General features: G+C 36.3%; 1 protein-coding gene across 3 annotated transcripts in view; it reads right to left on the bottom strand.

Moving 5' to 3' along the window:
- LOC125682211 (DNA (cytosine-5)-methyltransferase 1-like) overlaps positions 1-22351 on the bottom strand; it is a 59985-nt gene that overhangs the window by 29803 nt on the left and 7831 nt on the right. For all 3 annotated transcript variants that reach the window (XM_056155059.1, XM_056155060.1, XM_056155061.1), the window contains exons 12-26: positions 17071-17222; positions 15543-15620; positions 15188-15291; positions 13894-14065; positions 13393-13490; positions 10825-10903; positions 6364-6420; positions 6189-6272; positions 5767-5891; positions 5148-5253; positions 4533-4642; positions 3506-3617; positions 2844-3032; positions 1192-1370; positions 880-953 (exon numbers count right to left, since the gene is read on the bottom strand). In XM_056155059.1, coding sequence (XP_056011034.1) covers positions 880-953; positions 1192-1370; positions 2844-3032; positions 3506-3617; positions 4533-4642; positions 5148-5253; positions 5767-5891; positions 6189-6272; positions 6364-6420; positions 10825-10903; positions 13393-13490; positions 13894-14065; positions 15188-15291; positions 15543-15620; positions 17071-17222 — 1719 coding nt within the window. The remainder of the gene's footprint in view (positions 1-879; positions 954-1191; positions 1371-2843; positions 3033-3505; positions 3618-4532; positions 4643-5147; positions 5254-5766; positions 5892-6188; positions 6273-6363; positions 6421-10824; positions 10904-13392; positions 13491-13893; positions 14066-15187; positions 15292-15542; positions 15621-17070; positions 17223-22351) is intronic.

The following is a 22351-nucleotide window of genomic DNA, read 5'->3' as shown; positions in this document are numbered from 1 at the left end:
AATCTAGAACGGACTCTGGGAAGTTGTTTGAGTACATGTATAGACAATGTGGTATATTTAATTGCTTTTCCCAGGCACTTATTTTCATATGCGAATAAAGATATATTGAGTGAAACCCCCCCCCCCCACCCCCCCATTCTTGATAGTAGTATTGAATGAGAAAAAAATAGGCTTAAAATTATCAATTGAACTCATGTAGCGAAGGATACAAAATTCATATTGTTTGCAGCCAACAACCGACACTATATTGATAATGAAAGAAGAATATCAATGGATAATTAAACATGCAAAATATAAATCTGGTTGTTGCATGCAAAAGTTTTTTTTCCCCCAGTTCTATAACATGCAAAATATTGACTTTGCGTATCGAAAACAGCCGGTTTCGCATTCATTCTTTTTTAAAATTCATATTGTTTGCAGCCAACAACAGACACCATATTGATAATGAAAGAATATCAATGGATAATTAAACATGCAAAATATAAATCTGGTTGTTGCATGCAAAAGTATTTGTTTTTGCTAAAGTTTATTCATAATTTATTTCAAATCAACAGATTCCGCTAAACAGCTCATCTTTTAGCGTATATTCATGACGTCATAATAAAATATTACGTCATTTTCATGTAAGTGGGATTAGAAGAACATCCTAGTTGTGTAAATAAAAAGAATAATTAAGCATAGTATGAAAGTTGAAAAAATGAAAAAAAAATCTCGGCGGTATATAGGCAATAACGTCCCTTGTCCTTTGCTAGCAGCCATTTATTGCTACTTAAGAGTATTAAGTAAAATCAAAATCACAAAGATTTAAATTTGTTCTTCTAGGATGTGGGTGAAATAAAAGGAGACAAATCTCTCTACATAAATACTAATAGACCTGACCTTCATCTGACCAATACAGCATGTTCATGTCGGTATGGTAACCTGCCGCAGACCCCTTATGTGTATCCTCTGGTCTACAAAACAAAACAATTTGTCTTCCATCGAAATACTACAATTTTTTTTAAAACTCCATACAAGAAAACTTTGCATCATGCTAATCAATTAAATGTGGAACAGAAGATTTGTTGTTTGTTAGCTCATGCAGAGAAGAGCATCCCCATAAACAAAGGACAGACAAATTCATGAAACAAATTCCCACAAGTTTGGAATGCTTGATTGAAAAGTCTGAGAATTGATTCTGCTTGGACTCACCTGTAGAACTTCGCCACCTTAACCTTGATCTCCCCTAAGTTAGCTATCTTTGACCCGGGAGACTTCTTGCAGAAGATGGCCAGTATCCGTCCGATCCTGAAGGGTTCTGGGAGGGACTCATTTGACCCCTTGATGTATTCCCCCTTCCTGTAAGCCTCAGGGTATAATTCTTCATCCACCTGTAAAATATCAAATGATTTTATCATACCATCTGCATGATGTGTAATCAAATTATTGTGAAATGAAGTGAAAATAGCATACTATCGAATCTAAAACTTTCTGGATGACTCCACGGTATAATAACAGAACAATTCCTCACTACTGAAATTAGAAGTTTTACATGAAGAATCAAGAACTTCTGTAAAACATTTAAAAGTAAGTACACACATTGTATCCTGTCAATTGTTCTCTATCAGCACTTATCAGCAGAGCTTGACAATAATGCAGTGGCAGATTTAAGGGAGGGAGCAGCTGGTGCCCCCCCCCCCTAAAATTTTCAAATTTAAGGTAAATCGTGGTATCTTGTTTAGAAAAATATACTAAACGATAAAAGCAAAAATTTCTTCTACTCCCAGAGAAATAAATTTCTTGAAAAACTGTATTGGGAGAACTTAATTTTTTCCCAAAAACCCTTAAAATTTGCCTCATTTTTATTAATTTCACCTTATAAAAAATGATAGAAAATAGTACAAATGACTAAATAAGAGACATATTTCAAGCTCTATAAATCCTGTAAAATCCAGGAGCTTTGCCCTGGACCCACTGGGAGCCTCAAGACGGCCCCCAGACCCCCTGCCTCATAAAGTGGCGCCCCCGTAACCACAATTCCTGGATCCGCCCCTGGTTTCTTTTTTCACAGAATCAAATACATTTAAAAAATTCACAATTCTGTCAATTGTTCTTTATCAGCACTTATCAGCAGAGCTTTACAATAATGCAGAGGTGTTTTTTTTCTTCAAAGAATCAAATACATGTACATTAAAAAAAATTCACATTAACTGAACTAAAATAAAGATGTAGAAAGTACCAAAGGTCTCATGACATCAGAAAAGAAATGATGCTTGAAATTTCCATAGTTTTGGAAATCTGGTGATTAAATGCCATGGTAGATAAAATTTTAAGGGAAGAAATTCCTTCAAATTCCATACTGTACCTGCAATTGTTGAAAATGAGCTCAGAAATGATTGCTGAAATCTTTTAAATTTTGGTTGAAAATGTCTTTAAAGACCCATTTCATGATCATACAGTTACTGGAAAAGTAGGCATGACCTAATCATTACAGATATTATTTACCTGGAGTGGCCAGGGTCTACCTAGGTACTAAGTGCTATACACAGTGAAATACACAGGAAGTAAAAACATAATAAAATTCTACCAATCATAAGAATAAAAATAAATTGATTCATTTAGTTAAATCATTCGATTTCAAATTATTATCAATTTCATTGTTGTGACCAATAATATGAGAAAGTTAGCCAACATTTCTTGTTCTCTGTGACAACACATGGTTAACAGAGGTAATCCGAGCATTGTGTAAATACGGCAGAAAAGAAAACTGGTGATGCAGCTACAGGGACTTTTTATTTTTCTGAATCCCAATACCAAACAAACTTTGAATCGTTGGTAACTTCTCCTATTATTTCTTTCCATACCTCCTTCCTTTCAGATTTCGCCTTCTTGACTGGAGGATGTTTAACGTTGAATCCAAAGGCGCTGGGCTCGATGTAACAACATTCCCCAATTTTGTACTCGAATGCATCCCGTGTGACACTGCTGTAAAACGCCTTAGTGGGAGAGGAGTTCTCGTTCTCCAACTCTGCTCCCAGGGACGGATTCTCCTTCTGAAGAGCATCCAAAATTCAAACATTACAATCTAATTTCACCTCAGCTGGCTAAACAGAACATCTTTTTATCCTAATAGATATAAAATATTTTCATATTGTATTCATGTAGTCCTTTTGGTCTCACAATTTAAAAGCATGTTTTTGTTACACCTTACAAAGTGAGTTTGTACAATGCCACTTCACCAATTATTTTCTTCTATATGTAAATTGAGAATGCAAATCTTGGGAGAAGGTCTATTGAAAACCTTCAGAACTATAGTACTAAGCTGATGTGACTACATGTATAAACAAGTTTCTTTTGTAGAATCAGATAATCAATTTTATATGACCTAACTCATTCCAATCAAACTGAATTACTGCCAGAAATCCACATAACCTGTTCTAGTGTGGCACCACTTTATTAGATACAGGCGGGCCCAGAGAACCAGATAATTTATTTTATATGACCTAACCTGTTTCCGATATCATACCTTCCTGAGCTGGTCCAGTCTTTCACAACTTAAGCAGAACTTGTGAGGTCTCTGGTTCTCGGGTTTTTCAGGTGTGGGTATGTCCTCGAATCTGGCCAAATCTGGGTCATACCTATAGATAAGAAACCCAAACAGAGTGAAAACAATCTCACAAACCTTTTCATGGGGAATAACTATGACAAATTAACATTTGTCCTTAGCAGATTTCTCTAGTATATTCATGTCACGCAGTGATTTTTTAAGGCCCATTTAGGGTCTGAATTTCGGCCCTTTTCCCTCCTAAAAATTGCTAATTTCCCCTCAATTTAGCTTGTATTTTTCCCAATAATAATATTATGAAAGGAAAACGTATTTGGAAAAAAATAAACATTCGATGTGAATTATATAGTACATGTATAAGACTTAAAAAAGTTATGGAAATGATGATTTGGATAGAATAGTTAGAAAATTAGATGTGTAAAATAAAGATAATGTAATGTTTGACATGATTTTAAACTTATTTACGATAAAATTGATTTTTCCCAATTTGACTGAAATGTCGACAATTTTTCCCAATTCGAAAGCCACAGGACCCTTGTAAAAAATGTAGAAAAATCACTGATGTGAAACTTTGAATGCCTACTATGGCCACAAAGATCATGCTTTGAACAAGACTGAATTTGCATTATACAAGGATATTTGCATATGCATTTGACAAATTACAAGTATGTAGTTTATGAGAAGACTTTCTAGATCTCAAAAAAATATTTCCCCGTATTTCCTCAATTTACCAAAACTCAAATCCCACTAAGATCCACCCAGGGTCAAGGAGTCATGCTATGAACAAACTTGGTCGATGCTTGCACATATTAGTATTTCATGACATCAGATGCGCATGATGGTTGCAAAAAGAGAAAATAAGAAGCTCCCATGCTATTCACATTAATTTGCAATTGTATAGCCTTTAAGCGGGCATAGTCAATCATTCAAATCTGAAATCTACGATTACAGTACAAGGATAGTTTACACCAGGTATTGACATTCTCACCACTTCTGATAGAAGAAAGTGTTGCCATCATCTTCTACTGGAAACTCCTTCTCAGGATGTTCTATACCTCCCTGTATAAACCAGTCAGGGGGCGTGTCCTTGTGTAAAACCTAACACAAAAGATTTACAGAATTATTAGGTATGTCATTGTGTAAAACCTAATACAAAAGATTGACAGAATTATTAGGAGGTTCCCTTCAGTCTGGGGGCATGTCCTTGCATAAAACCTAACACAAAAGATTTAAAAGAATTACACAGGAGATTAACAGAATTATTAGGAGGTTCCCTGCATAAACCAGTCAGGGGGCGTGTCCATGTGTTCAACCTAACACAAAAGATTTAAAGAATTATTAGGATGTGTGTCCTTATGTAAAACCTAACACAGGAGATTAACAGAATTATTAAGAGGTTCCCTGCATAAACCAGTCAGGGGGCATGTCCTTGTGAAAAACCTACTACACAAATTTATATGTATTTAACAAAGAACAAAACTTTTGCACAAACATTATCTTAGTTCAAATGTAGCTGCTATTCAAATTCTGTTTTAACTCTTCCTGGTTCTATTTTTTTAATTGAGAAGTGTAAGGAGTCAGAGAGTTTCAAGTCTATGCTTACTTTCACTTTCTTGAGAGCTGACTCTAGTTTGATACTTTCACAGTCATCGACTAAGAAGAGTTCTAGGGGGTCAGCTGTCTCTCCCAGTATTGTGTCACTTCCTCGGCTGTAAATATAAAAGCAGTAATACACAGTATTGAAAATATTTACGAACAAAATCATGAATTTTGTGCGTATCTATCATTAAATGATTTTGTTAATTTCATGGTATGAACATACTCAAATATCCTTCATTAAACTTGGAAATAAATGATCAGTGAAGAAAGAAGACAACTTATCACATGCACATTAAATTTTGACCGCAAGATAAATATAGAGATTTTACTAATTGTATACAACAATGTCAGGAATTTTAGGATGAATTGCTGGTAATCAACTGTGTTACTTTTTTTTTAACATTACCAAAATCACTAATGCAATTTTCAAGTCACTGACAAAACAAAGTACATGTAGTTTTCACTTTTAAGTTTCCTTTAGTTTTTATTGTCAGTCAGTACATGTACTAATGTTTGCTCAATCTGCTTGCTTGAAATGGGACTTATCTAAGGAGAAAAAATGTTCATTCTTTCAACAGAAATTTTACCACAGCCACTGAGCATGGCACATTTAGAAATCTTACCACAGCCACTGAGCATGGCACATTTTGTTGCCACTGGCATTCTCCCAGAGGTAATTCACCATGGCAATGTACACAGGAATGCCAGAGTCTTCAGGCTTGATGGAAATAAAGTCACCAAGGCTCACCTGTCCAACACATAATCAAATCATCACTATCTGTACACTCAATACTGGTAAATATGAACACTCTTAAGAGATATTACTTCATTTCCTTATCCCCTTAGATCCATTCCCATCACATACTGTATATAAATGTTGCTTGAACGGTTCCTTGTCTAAAAGATGCCAATGTTACAGAGTGTGCAAGTTTATTCTTAAGACAGACAATCAATGGAAACACACTGATTGCAGAAATACAGACCAGGGAGATGACAGAAGGCGATCTACAAACACACAAGCAACTGTTTGGGAATCTTCTCGTACCTTTTCATTATTTATAGACACAGCGGAGTAGTAAGAATTCCTTCCGTCTGTATGAATTGGCTCACCGATCCAGGAAAGTTTTGTCTGAAACCAACGTGTTAAATTGTTAAGATTTAATTTTTCAGGAAATTGATTTATTTACTACCCCTATCAAAATGCCAGAGATGGTCAGTACCTTGGTATTCAGAACAGTCTTGTGTTTCTTTATTGTCGTGATTTCTTTGTTTCCCTTCTACAAAAAGAAATTTGCAGTCTTAGTCAAGTGATTAATAAGTTATGATGAACAATAGAACAGGTCGACAACACACCAGGCATTGGTAGGAACGGTCCTGTAACCCTTTGTTTACTAGGTTTCTATAGATACATTTTCTTTAGACAAGATTACCTTTTTTTTCTTCTTAACTTTAAAGAAATTACCTACTGGATCAAAATTCAAAACAGATTAAAATAATGTTTGTAAGTAAAAAAGCTAATACTTAAGGTAATTCCCCAGACCACGTCAAATAACGTTAGAAACGTTATTCACGAGTCACGAACATTATCACACATTCAACGAACTCGATGGCATTTTGTAGACCGTATTAGGATTGATTGTTTGAAAGCAAACAACAAAAATTTAGAATTAAAAAAACAAAACAAAAACATACGAATCGCAATCATACAAACAAGCCGGTTTTATACAAGACAACGTCCGGGAGAGAAAATGCTTATAGTTATGAACATCGCGAAGTCGTAAACTCTCCATACACATTGCGTTATGACACACAGTCGTTCAGTAATTCCCGTGAAATTTCTGCAAATATTACATATTATGTTAAATCGTGTTGCCAACTTTCAATGTATCTACTGTAGGCCATTTCTTTTGTGTGAATTCTGATCATTAATGATGGGTAGAAATATCGAATCTACTATTCAAAAATGCAAATTTTTGTGAGCTATATGTACTGACAGTCACATATTTTTGTTATGTTTTCCCTATAATTTATTTAAACCTGAAAGAATACGATTGATGTTGTCATAAACTAAATAATTTATATGCATACTCTAATTTAAAAGCTATACTGACATTGTAACCCCCCCCCCCCCCCCCCCCCCCCCCCCCGCAATATTTTTATATTTATTAACACGACAAAAATCGCTTTCGAGGCCCTCCGAATCCATAATAAATGTGCATATACAATGTATGTGTATATCTCTGTTGTGTCTAATGATTTCAGGGTGTTCAATTTAGATCATACACTGACAGATTTGTCACATATTTAGGCCCTATCTCTAGGCCCAAGTGTTGTACGTTTGTGTTGTACGTACAGTATGGATCATGGGTGTTGTATGGATCATGGGTGTTGTAATGTAATTTTCTTTTATCTAAAACACTTTTCTAGCCGGACATGACCTTTACTGATGTTTTGATTAAAACGACTCGGAATGTACGCGGTAGTCACATGTTATTAATGCTCACATCACATGGCTGTATCGTATTGTTAAAAACTAGCAGGAACAAAAATTACCAAGTGGGCGAGAAATACAGAATTCGGGTGTTTTAAAATATTCGAATTTTCCAAAATTTGTAACTTGAACATAGGTTAGCATTCTCGAAATGAGCGTTAAAAATATAAAAATAATTCTGATCTACACCACTTTGTTCCAACTAGATATGGCGACTTGATTTTATTTTTTCATCTATTGTGACGTCGTGTCAGTGTTCATGTGATGTAGGCTATGGATTTAGTAAGCTCCATAGTAAAGTTAGGATTTTTCTAACTTCAAGCCCGATCCCTAAAGCGTACGGAAATCATTGAAAGTGGGTTTTAGCTATTTGAAGCTTTAATATTTTAAAGTTTTTCAAAAACCACCCTGTAATATTTCTTGAAATGGTAATTTAGTAATGTAAATGATGAATGAAACATATTTTCAGATATAGGAATTTTAGACACCATTTTCCAATATGCATTTTTTCAAGGTTTTAAACCTAGAGGGGGTCATTGGGTTTTCAAATTATCCGATACCCTATCTACTTCTGATGTCAAATGATAGCTGGGGTGTAAAGGTAAAACATATTGAAATGTTTAAAAAATCTGAAGGTTTTTGAAAACACAATTTTCCGGACATGGTAGGCTATGATTAGTCAAAATATGACTACTATACGTGCATTTTCATCACCTTGAAACCAAAAACATGGTTCAGTAGATGGAAAATGATTGAAAACAGTCAAATGCAATACATTTTCTTCAATTCATATGAAGGAAACACATTTCTATCGTTTAAATAAAGACAGTGCCTTAAAATGTACAGTATGTATATTAACACTGCTTGTTTTAAAGTGATGTGTTCTATTTTTAGAAGTGGCTGTACTCTGGGAAAGGCCGCTAAACACATTTTTCTTCGGGAATTTGGTCAATATACATCCTCGACAAAATACATGCAAATTTTGATAGAAATTTGTAGGTTTTCAATACTAAGATGTGGTATTGGGAATTACCTTAGGGCTGTTCCATTAAAACATATGAGGTACCCGGGGAAGGCACTTTAAAATTTGGGTAACCACCCATAGAAGCATAAAAACGTAATGAGGGACCACTCACAGAAGCAATTTTAGATAGTGCGGCACCACCCATAGAAGTGAAATAAATGTGAAATACACTTTTTCTTTAAATTCAATATGTATGACTGACTATTTATAACCCCTGAATAGAGGTCTATTTTCAGATGTTCCCAAGCATGATAGTAAAGAGAAGAGTATCTTGGGTGTCATCACCATTCAAATAACTGGCCATCAATGAAGCTTGATCATAGAACCATCAATTTATTTTATCAAGACTGTCTTTCTTAAAGGGACTGGTTCACGAATTTTGATAAAAATATTTTTCATTTTTGATGTTAAACATTAAAAATATAACTCATTTAATGTTGACAGCCAAAATTTTGACCTTCTGAATGCAAGAATAAAAGCAATATTTTAGCCTTGAATCTGTGTTATGTAAACAAAGACTCAAGTCTTTATATGTATACAAACAAGCAAGTGAAATATTGATTTTGTAGTATAAAGCATCTTAATTTTGCCTAGTCACAAATTTTAACTTTTAGATGACACATTTTACCCCAAAAATGTTTGAAATGTGAAAGTTATAATAAACTTAGATCGATATACATTGCTTTTGAAAAGTTCGTAAACAATAACATACCGCAATCTTTGTTTACAAAACAAATAATAAACTCTCTAACATGAGCTTCTGTGATAATGTATAACCTTAATTTTTATATGAAATCTTTTAAACACATGAGACAGAAGATTTTCATCATTAACAGTGAAAAAGAAAATTTTGGGGGAAATCGTGAATCAGTCCCTTTAAACATGATGAACTAAATTAATTTTATAAGTCTACCTGTTCATAAAAAGTCTAGTATTGTAAATGTTCAAAAACAACTATTAAAAGTTTTAAAATTGACTAGTATTTTGAGTATTAAAAAACAAGAAAATGTGTCTCTTTACGTAAATAAAATGATATTCTACATTTCTTAGTCAATATATAAATTTACAACCTGCAACTTAAGATTTGTGAGGCTCTATTCTACCGTTTTCAACAATTTCGATAAATTCCAATTTCTCGATTCATATTTGTGCGCCATGTTTGATGTACTGAAGTTTCAACTTCCGATTGTCAAGTCATTTGCATATGTCATATAAAGTAGTATTTACATCAATGGACAAGTATGGAGGTGAAAGCTATTTCGTCGGTATTGAAAAGGTTTGAATTTAATATCAAGTTAAAAACCGAACAGCAGAGTGTAAATTCTTTCTGCAACAATATGATTTTCCTTTCTTTGTGGAAGTGGCTTAAGTAACTACATTTTCACGCGGATTGTCAATGTTTAGCTTTTTCATTAGACCCACCTACGAGATTTTGCGATAACAAGCATGGCGGAGCAGACGAAGAATTTTGCATGCTGTACATTATATTTAATGAAAAACACCTTTATTAGACATGCCCGAGCACAAAGTTGGTACTCCTTTTGGTGTAACTGTAAGTGTAAACAACATTTGGAACTAATACACAGTGCAGAGTTTATTATCGGTTATTCATAAAATTACTTTGCACCATTACGGAGATCCTATGGAATTGTAGCCTCATCCTGAAAACGTCAGAATAAAAAAAATTGGATAGGGCTACATTATTGCAGCTAGAAAAAAATCAAAAACCGTTTCAATGGACCACGAGCACGTTTCGTTTTCCATTTTGGACAAGGGAGATAATCCTAATTTCCGGTCGCTATAATTTTAGAGTCAAACTGGAAATGATAACCGGATCGCGGAACCTCATCGACCTAGATAAAATGAAGACTGAAAACGGCGTTTGTTTCACATTCTACTTTCAACCCTTCCCTTCTCTTGTTCCATTCCTCTCAGTTTCGGTAAAAAATAAAGATTTTATCAAAACAACCACCCACAGATGCAGTTTCCTGGCAGTAGGTACCCACCATATATGCAATTTTCTACCAATGACAAGGACCCATAGATTTTTTTTTAATTGCCGTCCCCGGGTACCTCATATGTTTTAATGGAACAGCCCTTAATACAATGTATATTTTAAATGACCCTGATATTGATATAAATGTCCTTTTAAGGGCATCAACTTACAGTATCTAACTTGTCATCAATATCGTCATCATCTAGAATGTCATCTTCATCTGCTTCCTTCATGGCCATGTTTGGACACCTTAAACACACACAACAAACATTTAAAACTGACAATTAAGAGCCTCAAATTCAAATGTTTAAACTGACAACAAATTCCGAGCCTCATTCAAATGTTTAAACTGACAACAAATGCCGAACCTCAAATTCAAATGTTTAAATGAAATTAAAGTTCATCTAATGAAATGCCCTCAAAACTATTTAAATTGCCATAATATTCAAATTTACATGGTACACAACTTAGGAAATGTATAGTTTAAATATACATGTATTCTCCTAACCTAAAATTTCAAAGAATGTGGCTAGTATTGTTCTGGTGGGAGTAATCAATAAGTCAAGTATGCAAATAACAAAAGTGACAAAAGTAAATCTTTTCTAAAGCCAAAAATAATAATTATTGTGTTTCTACTAACATCAAAGACCAAAAAAAAAAAAAAGGATAGGAAGGTAGGAGATAAATTGCATTTTTTCTCTCAAACTTTAAATTCAGAGCGCACAAAGAAACAATCTGAGCGCAATCTCCTTGCAAGTATATTAATGAGGGGCTCATTATTTACTACAATTTCAACTTCATGCACTTGAACATCAATCAACTCCAAAACATTATTTATCTAATGACCTCTTGAATAAATAAACAGATGCTTCTTAAAACAAGACATACATGGTCTGAGCTGTCACATAAAATCTTGATACACCCCCTCCCCTTTAGAAACAAGAGGTACTGTGAGCAATGCTCACTAAGAATACCCCCCGCTTACCCCAATCTCCCAAAGGGTATTGGTAATAGGTATAAACTACCTCTTTTCTGAGTGTAAAAAACAAATGGCATGACAAACCGAACCATATTGCTACTTCGATGTCCAGTGCGCGTGACCTTTTGACCCCAAAATCGATAGGGAACATCTTCATCCCATGGGTAGTCCATATGTATGATATGGTGACTGTAGGTGGAAAGGATAACGCTTTAGAGCCCGGAAACCATATTGCTACTTCGATGTCCAGTGCGCTTGACCTTTGACCCCAAAATCGATAGGGAACATCTTCATCCCATGGGTAGTCCATATGTATGATATGGTGACGGTAGGTGGAAAGGATAATGCTTTAGAGCCTGGAAACCATATTGCTACTTCGATGTCCAGTGCGCTTGACCTTTGAACCCCAAAATCGATAGGGAACATCTTCATCCCATAGGTAGTCCAGATGTATGATATGGTGACAGTAGGTGGAAAGGATAATGCTTTAGAGCCCAGAAACCATATTGCTACTTCGATGTCCAGTGCGCTTGACCTTTGGACCCCAAAATCGATAGGGAACATCTTCATCCCATGGATAGTCCATATGTATGATATGGTGACGGTAGGTGGAAAGGATAATGCTTTAGAGCCCGGAAACCATTGCGTCTACAGACGGACGGACAGACAGACAACCCAATTCCAGTATACCCCCCCACAACTTGTTGCGGGGGGTATAACAAGTGTAATACATGTATGTTGATGTTGCAAAGATTCTAGAAAGACTCGAGGAGGAAAGATTGCCAAGACAGGTGAAGGGCTTCAAATTTAGACTTTTGCTTGGTACTAACAGCCATTGAGCAGTGAGGTTTCTTTAGCATGCCACAGGACATACATGTATGTTTTAAGGTCATCTCCGAGGACACGTGACATTTACACCTGATGCAAAGCGTTTGGCGATGGAACTGTCACTACCTGTATTAACCACTTTGGTCTGTCACGGCCGGGATTCGAACCCCGGCCTACCGCATGTGGGGCAAACACTCTAACCTCTAGACCACCGTGGCGGTAAAATTGAGTTGACCATAACATGTAACCTTCATTCAGAGGCAAGACACAAGGTGGAATCTTCATTGTTCAAGGGGAATCAATGTTCCGTGGGTCACCCTAATCCAGGGAACAGAGATAGGGTGACCCACGGAACAAAGGATTAGGGTGACCCATGGAACATTGAATTAGGGTGATCCATGGAACAAAGGATTACGGTGACCCATGGGTCACCCTAATCCAGGGAACACAGAGATAGGGTGACCCACGGAACAAAGGATTAGGGTTACCCATGGAACAAAGGATTAGGGTGACCCACGGAACATTGGATTAGGGTTCATTAAGTAATTAATTTGAAGATCATTATAACATATATATACAATGTAAATGAAGTATGGGTCACGTTATAATTTCAGTCACAGTTACTTTGTATATTAAATTTACAGTCCAACTCAACATAAATAGCTTTAATAGCAACAGATTTCAGTGCAAATTCACGATTCCCAAGTATTTAAATACTATCTGATATGATTTTTAAAAATCAAATTTAGTTGGGAGTCTACAAATGCATCTCGTATAATTTCATTGCATCCAGGAAAATAAAACTGCACGTTGTGGGAAAGAACGATAGAAAGACAAAAAGACCTGCTAATTACATACCACAAAGTTTCAAGGAGAGGCTTTACACAATAATTGTACCACAAAATCTACATGCAAATACTACAATCTGTACCTCCTATTGATACAGGCTTGTTTAGCTCGCCCAGATCCACCAAACTTGATCATGTCTCTACAGGCAGCACACTTTCCACAGTCAGCTTGTTGGCAGATCTAGGTGTAGTGTTTCATAGTGTATTGACAATTTAACGCACAACACTTTTATCAATCTTGAAAGTCCAAGCTGTGTTCTTTTTTTCAACTAAACTTTTTCTCATAAAATTATGAATTTCTGAATTTCACTTGAAGCCATGATAAATGTGATATTTTTTAATACATTGTAGCTACATGTGACTCAGTTTACTGAATGGCTTATTAATATCCTAAGACTTATTTCAATGGTCTTCTATACATTGCAATCCCATCATTAAAGTCTTGCAAGCCTCAATTCTAGCTTTCAGGAATTTATTTAATTACTTGATAGAAATATACATGTACTAAGTAAATCAAATGCATGTCAAAAGCAGAACAATTTTGTTGGATTTATTCTCTCCTCGGAATAAACATTAAAAGTTACCTCACATATCCCACACCTCCGCCTCTTGGATCCCTGCCCACTTTTATCATCAATCTCACCCTGAAATATACTGTCAAAAATTTGGGACACCAGCTTCGTTGTCGTGGCCATAGTGAATGCTGGCTTTTTCACCTTGTCTTTGGTTTTCCTCAGCTCTTTCCTCATCTGACGCCTGAAATAAATGTACTTTATTTCTGTATTATATGTATTCATTTAATATCATATTACACATGTATTTACCACACATCAAAGACAACCCGTGAAACTGAAAAATTAGCTGAAAAATTAAGTCATTATTGAAAGCAAGGTAGAGCACCAAGTCTCATCCTAAGAACCAATTTTTCACAGAACCACGGCACATACAAGAGGCCCATGGGCCACATCGCTCACCTGAGTCACCTTTGCCCATAACTAAAGATTTTCCATATACATTTGCATGTAAAACCTTAGCCCCAACCTACCTCTGGAGGCCATGATTTTTGCAAACTTGAATCTACACAATGTCAGAAAGCTTTCATGTAAATATCAGCTTTTCTGGCTCAGTTGTTCTTGAGAAGAACATTTTAAAAGATTTCCCCTATATTTGTATGTAAAACTTTGACCCCCCCCCCCCCCCCCCTTGTGGCCCCATCCTACCCTCGGGGGCCATGATTTGAACAAACTTGAATCTGCACTATGTCAGAAAGCTTTCATGTAAAAATCAGCTTTTCTGGCTCAATGGTTCTTGAGAAGAACATTTTCCCTATATATTTGTATGTAAAACTTTGATTCCTCCTTGTGGCCCCATCCTACCCCCAGGGGCCATGACTTGAATAACTTGAATCTACACTATGTCAGAAAGCTTTCATGTAAATATCAGCTTTTCTGGCTCAGTGGTTCTAAAGAAGATTTTTCCTATATATTTGTATGTAAAACTTTGATCCCCTATTGTGGCCCCATCCAACCCCCGGGGGCCATGATTTGAACAAACTTGAATTTGCAGTATGTCAGGAAGCTTTCGTGTAAATTTCAGTTTTTCTGGCCCAGTGGTTCTTGAGAAGAATTTTAAATGACCCCACCCTATTTTTGCATTTATCTCCCCTTTAAAAAGGATATGGCCCTTCATTAGAACAAACTTGAAAGCCCTTCACCCAAGGATGCTTTTGGCCAAGTTTGGTTGAAATTGGCCCAGTGGTTCTGGAGAAGTCGAAAATGTGAAAAGTTTACAGACGGACGACGGACAAAATGTGATCAGAAAAGCTCACTTGAACCTTCGGTTCAGGTGAGCTATAAATGAAGCTTTGAGGGTTTGTACCGTTTTCCAAGTGTGACTCCCGCCAGTTTGATGAGGGCTCTCATGCAGGGCGTTGTGATAAGTAAGCCCTCGTCGTCTTCTGCTGCTTCATCGTAACTCTGAACCTAGAAATAAACGACAGACACCATGACAATCTAACTTTTGTGGTTGTGTACGCTCAAATTTTGCGATTTCGTAGAAACTTGATCTAATTGTACAAATGAATTTTAAACCATCACAAATAGTCATATATATTATAAATCCAAATTCAACTGATCCACAAATCAATCAATCTCAAAAAAACTAACTCTCATTAATATACATGTATATGTATATGACGGATGAATTTCTTCATAACAATTACGCAGTCACTGACCTGATCCACGACAAACTGAGCATGTCTGAGTAAGGAGTCCTCCGTTAGACTGGTAAGCCCTGTGGGGGGCACTGTGGTCTGTCATAAAAACAAACAGTACATAGATATTAAAATCATGAATGAGCGACTTTAAAGAGCATGTCAACTGACATTGGGATCAGTTTATGCACACCAGTCTAGTACAATATACATGTACATATACTGTGGAAAACATTGGGATCTACTGATGTCAAGCACATCAAGAATGGCTGTGCTTCAAATATGATTATTCTTGCACATACAGTATAATTTGTCCAAACCGGCCTCTGAGTACTCCGGCGCTCTGTCAATTTCGGTCACAAAATATAGTCCTTAACATTTCTTTAACAAATCCTTTATTAATAATTCCCTGTATTCCGGATACTGTGTATTCTGTATATCGGCCGGCTTACACAGTCCCTACTGCAATCTATTAACTTTAATTATCCTGTGTAAACCAGCCCCTTGATGATACACCACCCTAATTGTTACATCAATCGTATTCGGTTTACACGAGGTTCCAACTGCTCGTAATTAGCTCTAATTATTGTATTTAGACCAGTCACCCCACGATGACCAACTTGTCGGTATATTCAATGATCACACGCAGTGTCTCAAGGAAAGCCTCGGGTAAGTAAAAGAGTTCAACTGGCGATGAGTCGTAATCAGTTTAAAATAAAACCTGATTTTGGGGGATGCACTTTTCATTATGACAGCAGCAAGCATGAGGTAATGGTGCACGAGCCTCCCCCATAACGACAGAGACGAGAACTGACAATAAAAGGCAAAGTTTAATTAAATCGATGAATTCGATACATTCTTGGAATGAATCAAAATCGTCAACAACCCAGTCATGTTTTCCAAAAGCAGGGTAGACCTCTCCAACAAGTCAGACAGTGATGTATACAGTTAAGTTAGCTCAACTCGCCATATCCGGTCAATCACTCGGCATTACATCAGTTTCCGTTTCACAAATTGAGACAGTTAAAAGCGATATTTCCATTAAATACATTTACGACGAAAGCTGGGAAAGAGAAATTTTAGATGAACACAACACAAACTTGACGAACGCACATGATGTAGCACTTGAAGACGGCGATGATGTAGACGAAATCGACAATTTACCAACAGAAAAGTGCGCGAATAATTCCAAGATTTTTATACCATTTAATAAAGTTGAAACAACGATAAAACACTGATGATGTAATTAACGTTAGCAATCATTACACACGTATGCATAATAGACAGCGAATACAAGGGAAGCCACTCTCATACTTTTCAACAATCTGCACTCCGGACTCTGTGTAAACCAGCCAATTTCTTTGGAACCACACACAGCCGGTTTAGACAGATTATACTGTACATTTAAACCTCTGTCAAGTACAAATGCTCTTCCTACCTCAATTATTAAGAAGTGCTTTTGTACCTCATAAAGTTCGATTGTCTATACAGAATGAGTGCCAGCCTACAATGAACATGTACCTGCACATGAAATGCGATTGTTTTGTACCTGAATTTTGTTGAGAAGATCCTCATACGTGGCCTCCTGGTTGTTTTGTAAGAATTCAATGACAACTTTACTCATGTGAACCTTCTCCTTCATCGTGTCCATATAAGGTTTGTAAGCATCGCTAGGTGACATTAAAACGTACTCTGCATATGCTAAAAACACGAAATAACAAAGTCTGTAAGCATTGCTACATGTAAGAACTGGGTTCAAACTTCGACTGAATACCTTAAGGGCCAAGTGGGACCCTGAATAAGAAATCATTTTAGCCCACATGAAATTTCTCATTTCCAATCTTATTTCGTCAACCTAGCAACAAGAGGCCCATGGGCCACATCGCTCACCTGAGTCACCTTGGTCCATATCAGAAGATTTTCCATATCTATTTGCATGTAAAACCGTAGTCCCTATTATGGCTCCAAACCTACCCCTGGAGGCCATGGTTTTTGCAAACTTGAATCTACACTATGTCAGAAAGCTTTCATGTGAATGTGAATTTCTTTGGCCCAATGGTTCTTGAGAAGAAGATTTTTAAAGATTTTCCCTATATATTTGTATGTAAAACTTTGATCCCCTATTGTGGCCCCATCCGACCCCCGGGGGCCATGATTTCAACAATTTAGAATCTGCATTATATAAGGAAGCTTTCATATAAATCTCAGCTTTTCTGGCTCAGTGGTTCTTGGGAAGAAGATTTTTAAAGATTTTCCCTATATATTTGTATGTAAAACTTTGATCCCCTATTGTGGCCCCATCCGACCCCCGCGGGCCATGATTTTAACAATTTAGAATCTGCATTATATAAGGAAGCTTTCATATAAATCTCAGCTTTTCTGGCTCAGTGGTTCTTGGGAAGAAGATTTTTAAAGATTTTCCCTATATATTTGTATTTAAAACTTTGATCCCCTATTGTGGCCCCATCCGACCCCCGGGGGCCATGATTTTAACAAACCTGAATCTGCACTATATCAGAAAGCTTTCATATAAATCTCAGCTTTTCTGGCTCAGTGGTTCTTAGGAAGAAGGTTTTTCAAGATTTTTCCTATATATTTGTATGTAAAACTTTGATCCCCTATTGTGGCCCCATCCGACCCCCGGGGGCCATGATTTTAACAATTTAGAATCTGCATTATATAAGGAAGCTTTCATATAAATCTAAGCTTTTCTGGCTCAGTGGTTCTTGAGAAGAAGATTTTTTAATGACCCTACCCTATTTTTACCTTTTCTTGATTATCTCCCCTTGGAAGATGGCCTGGCCCTTTATTTTAACAATTTAGAATTCCCTTTACCTAAGGATGTTTTGTGCCAACTTTGGTTGAAATTGGCCCAGTGGTTGTTGAGAAGAAGTTGAAAATGTGAAAAGTTTACAGACGGACGGACGGACGCCGGAATACGGGTGATCAGAAAAGCTCACTTGAGCTTTCAGCTCAGGTGAGCTAAAAATATCAGAGTTCATGGACTTAATGATCTTCACAGCATCTGACTTTAACACACGTTTCTTCAGACTTTTCATGTGATTTTGAAAGTTCTCAACTTTACAATGCTGTCAAGTTTATGACTCGGACAAGCTGTCATAACAATTGGACCTTTCATGTCTTGTTTTGTACACACAGCACGTCATCCCCTTTTTGCCGTCATCGAGCCATATTCTCCCCTTATATCCACTTTGGTAAAAACAGACGCTTTCTTTTCATTTGAAGTAACCCTTGTGTTGTTCAACTTCTGGTTTATATTTTGGAAGGTTTGATACCCCAGGAATGTCTGGCCAAGTGGCAATACCTCACCCAGAAATTGAACTTTGATTATAATAGGACTCAGATCGGTCGGAAAGAGAAATGTTGATCGAACAATTACGGTCGCCAAATGGGCGATGAGAACGGAAATTTGGGGTGCCCACAAGCAAAGTGAAGTCGCCAATGCGAATGGGCGAGAAGTAATTTGGAACCCTGAAGAAACATCAAAATGCACCCCGCTTAAGCTATAAACACAAAATGATAAAGTCTGTTAAGCACTGCTGGGGACATAAGATTTTTTTTTCTATATAAGTGTTATGAAATTCGGTTCTTCACAGAATATACATGTATTCAGATAACTCACAGCTCATACTTATTGTCATCAGTTTATTACATGATGTATTCTGTCCAGCATTATATCGCGTTAATCATTGGTATGAAACGCTAGCTTATATTCAGAATACACGCTGATTACATGCATGCCACATTTTATATGTTTACAAATGTTTAGAATCGGGTTCCGTATTGATTCGTCCCAAGCTCTAGAGCACTTGGCCTGCCATTTATTACGTTTCATCTTGGAATGTTCCCATGTCTATTTTTATCGAAGTATTACAATAGACGCTACTTGTACTTGCCGTTTTATAAAGGTTACACTGCCATTTTACTTCAATACTAGCAGTTTTCCATTAGCTATCTTGTCTGCGTGTATTTTCCCCGGCTGTTTATACCAGAAGTGTCGCAGGGCTGATTCGAGTCAACGATTGGTTGACTGAGGTTACCAAGGGGTATCTAAATGGTATAAATACATGTATAAGCCGATTCTAGTCGTCTGGACCCACAACCCACCTAACTGAGATTGGACACTGACCTAAACATTATTACAAGCAATTTATATATACAGCTCCCACAAAATGGACGAAAGGCAGAGCAGATGGGTAATTATACTTTATTAGTTGTATTATTGAGTTGCAGGTGAACCCCTGTGGGAGACCTATAATAAAGTGGGAGGTCCATTCATGGGAAACCCAATGGGAATATCTATGGGAGTTAAGATTTCATTATTAAGTACATTAGGATATTAAGGGATGTTATACTTGGGAATTAATATATATTTAGTCAAAGTAGCTGGCGGGTTGAGTAGTTTATAGCACAACATATTGTTGGGCAGTATGGGAGTGAGTGACATTTCAGTGAATTATGTGATTTTTATGATAATACCTTTTCCCACCGAATTGTGCATAGTGTTAATAAATTTCGAAGATTGAACATTTTATTCTGACTTTATTATTCTTTTATGAAATCTGGTTGATGAAAGTGGAAAGCCCACATGTTTGCCTGGGCCACATTTAAAAAAATGTTGGTTTCCCATAGCCCGAGGGTCATTAAAAATATTGGGTCGGTCGGTAGGGATTTTTTTGTGTGCTGAAAATACATGTACAGTGTATATTGAATATCAAAACTGTTTTTATATTTTGTGTTCTTTTGATGAATTAACCCTATTACAGTGAATTACTTGCAGAACTGTCAGAAACCTCTCTAAAACGTGCAGTTTTAACTTCATGGACAGGAGTAGTTTGTGTATAGCTCATATATCATTTTGTTATTCTGATATGTTACTTGTTTTGTGGGTGTTTTGTTTTCCAGGTCTTGAATATATCCATTTTTTTTTCAAATTTGTCTAGAGTCTTGGTTGCCATGATTTTACTCTCAATGGCCAATGTAACATGCATGTATTATGCAACTGAAACTTGGTAGCATTGTTGTTGAACTAAAACATTTATTTGTATAAATCAACACAATTTCAAGTTCAATGATGTTGGTCAAACGATTTCTGATACATTAAATTCGTGCTCTGCGGTACCTCGAATTACCGAAATGCCCGTGATTTGCCAAAATGCCTCCAGAAATACCGAAATGCCCATTAGAACTAAGGGCTGTTCCAGAAATGATCAAATGGGGGGGTCGGGCGGCAAACGATATTTTTTTGTATGGGTGGTCGTATTTTTTCATATTTTAATTGGTCCTTGGTTGGACTGTTAAAAAAATATTTATTATGGGTGGTGGGTAGTTTCTATTGTTTTAATTTGTGCCATGTGGGTGTGGAGTTTTCAGAATATTTTTTATTGTCGCTCTTGTCGTGTTGGTTACAAAACGTCGGAGGGAAAATTGAAAACGTGCTTTCGAAATCAGAAATCGGAAGTAACATAGAACTATTCGAGTTGTCGCTCTTTGCAGCGCATAACTTTCCATAACGGCACTCTTCAAATTAGAGGCGTGTTTAGTAGGGTCCCTTTGGACGTGATGGCGGCGAACTCTGTTCTGTAGATTATTACAGTTTACAGTGCATCGATTTTGGGAATATTTTGAAACCAATAGGTATTCCGTTTTCTAATAAAAATAGGCAAACCTTAGTTGATATATACGAGGGTACCGATGCGTTATATTTATCAGTTGGTGTGATGGTGATATAGAGGCCTCCGGGCGCGGGCTCCATTAGAAGACGAACGATTCGTGGAAAAACATATCCATACCCATTTCATGATAATAGCATCGTTTGGACTCCCAATCTTTCCAACATTCCCGCCATAGATGCCTTTGATTGTTGATGTGACATCGTTTCTTCAGAACTACTGTGATACAATGTCGCACAGGCATTACCGCGTCATTGACTAGAATGTTTGTCCCGAAAACCTCGCGAGATTTGTACAGTTTTCATTTTTAAAAATATTTTTGTGGTGGGTCTGGTTAGTTTTTTTTTTTTTTTTAGATGGGTCATTGTAAAATGAGTTTATTAATTTAATGGGTCATGGGGTCATTTTTTATTTTTTTTTTATGGGTGCTTGGTATATACAAAAGGTGCCTCCCGACCCCCCCCATGTATTTATTTCTGGAATAGCCCTAACGAAATTCCCCTTTGAATCAATTTTTTAAAGTTAAATTGAAAGATTAGGGATTGATTCAATGTGTAAAATACCGTCTCTGAAGAAAAAATAAAAAAAATTTCAATAAAAAAAAAGAGTTGTTATTAGAATTTGTGTTAATCTAAGGATGGTAACTCATGTTATTTTTCTTTCATTTAGAAGAATGTGTTCAACCATTATTTCCTAATCATTATATATATACATTGCTTAAGCTGAATTAAATCAACATTCATATATATTTTGCAATTCAAACAAATATTGCATTGGGGAAAAAAATCATCGGTGATATACATGTATAAATTTTGCTAGAGTTATCTATCTTTGAAACATCGTGAATGCGAGAATTGAACACAAATGAATTTCCTAAATTTACAATCACAAATTTAAAAACGTTTTATCATAAAAGATTAACATACATTAACTTAATATGCACTAATGTACAGTATATAATTAGAGGGGAATTTCGATACTTTTAGGTGGTATTTCGAAAACTAATTCCTGGAGGCATTTCGGTAAATTGCGGGCATTTCTGAATATTCGGGGTACCCATTTACATTTTCATCGGACATAGTTGTTGTTTGTGTCCATAAATATCGAATGATGCCTCGTCGGATAGATAAAATTCTA

The sequence above is a fragment of the Ostrea edulis genome, chromosome 2 (assembly GCF_947568905.1).
Source record: "Ostrea edulis chromosome 2, xbOstEdul1.1, whole genome shotgun sequence".
Taxonomy (NCBI): Eukaryota; Metazoa; Mollusca; class Bivalvia; order Ostreida; family Ostreidae; genus Ostrea; species Ostrea edulis.
The sequence above is the reverse complement of the archived record's forward strand: the minus strand, read 5'-3'. Positions and strand labels throughout refer to the sequence as shown.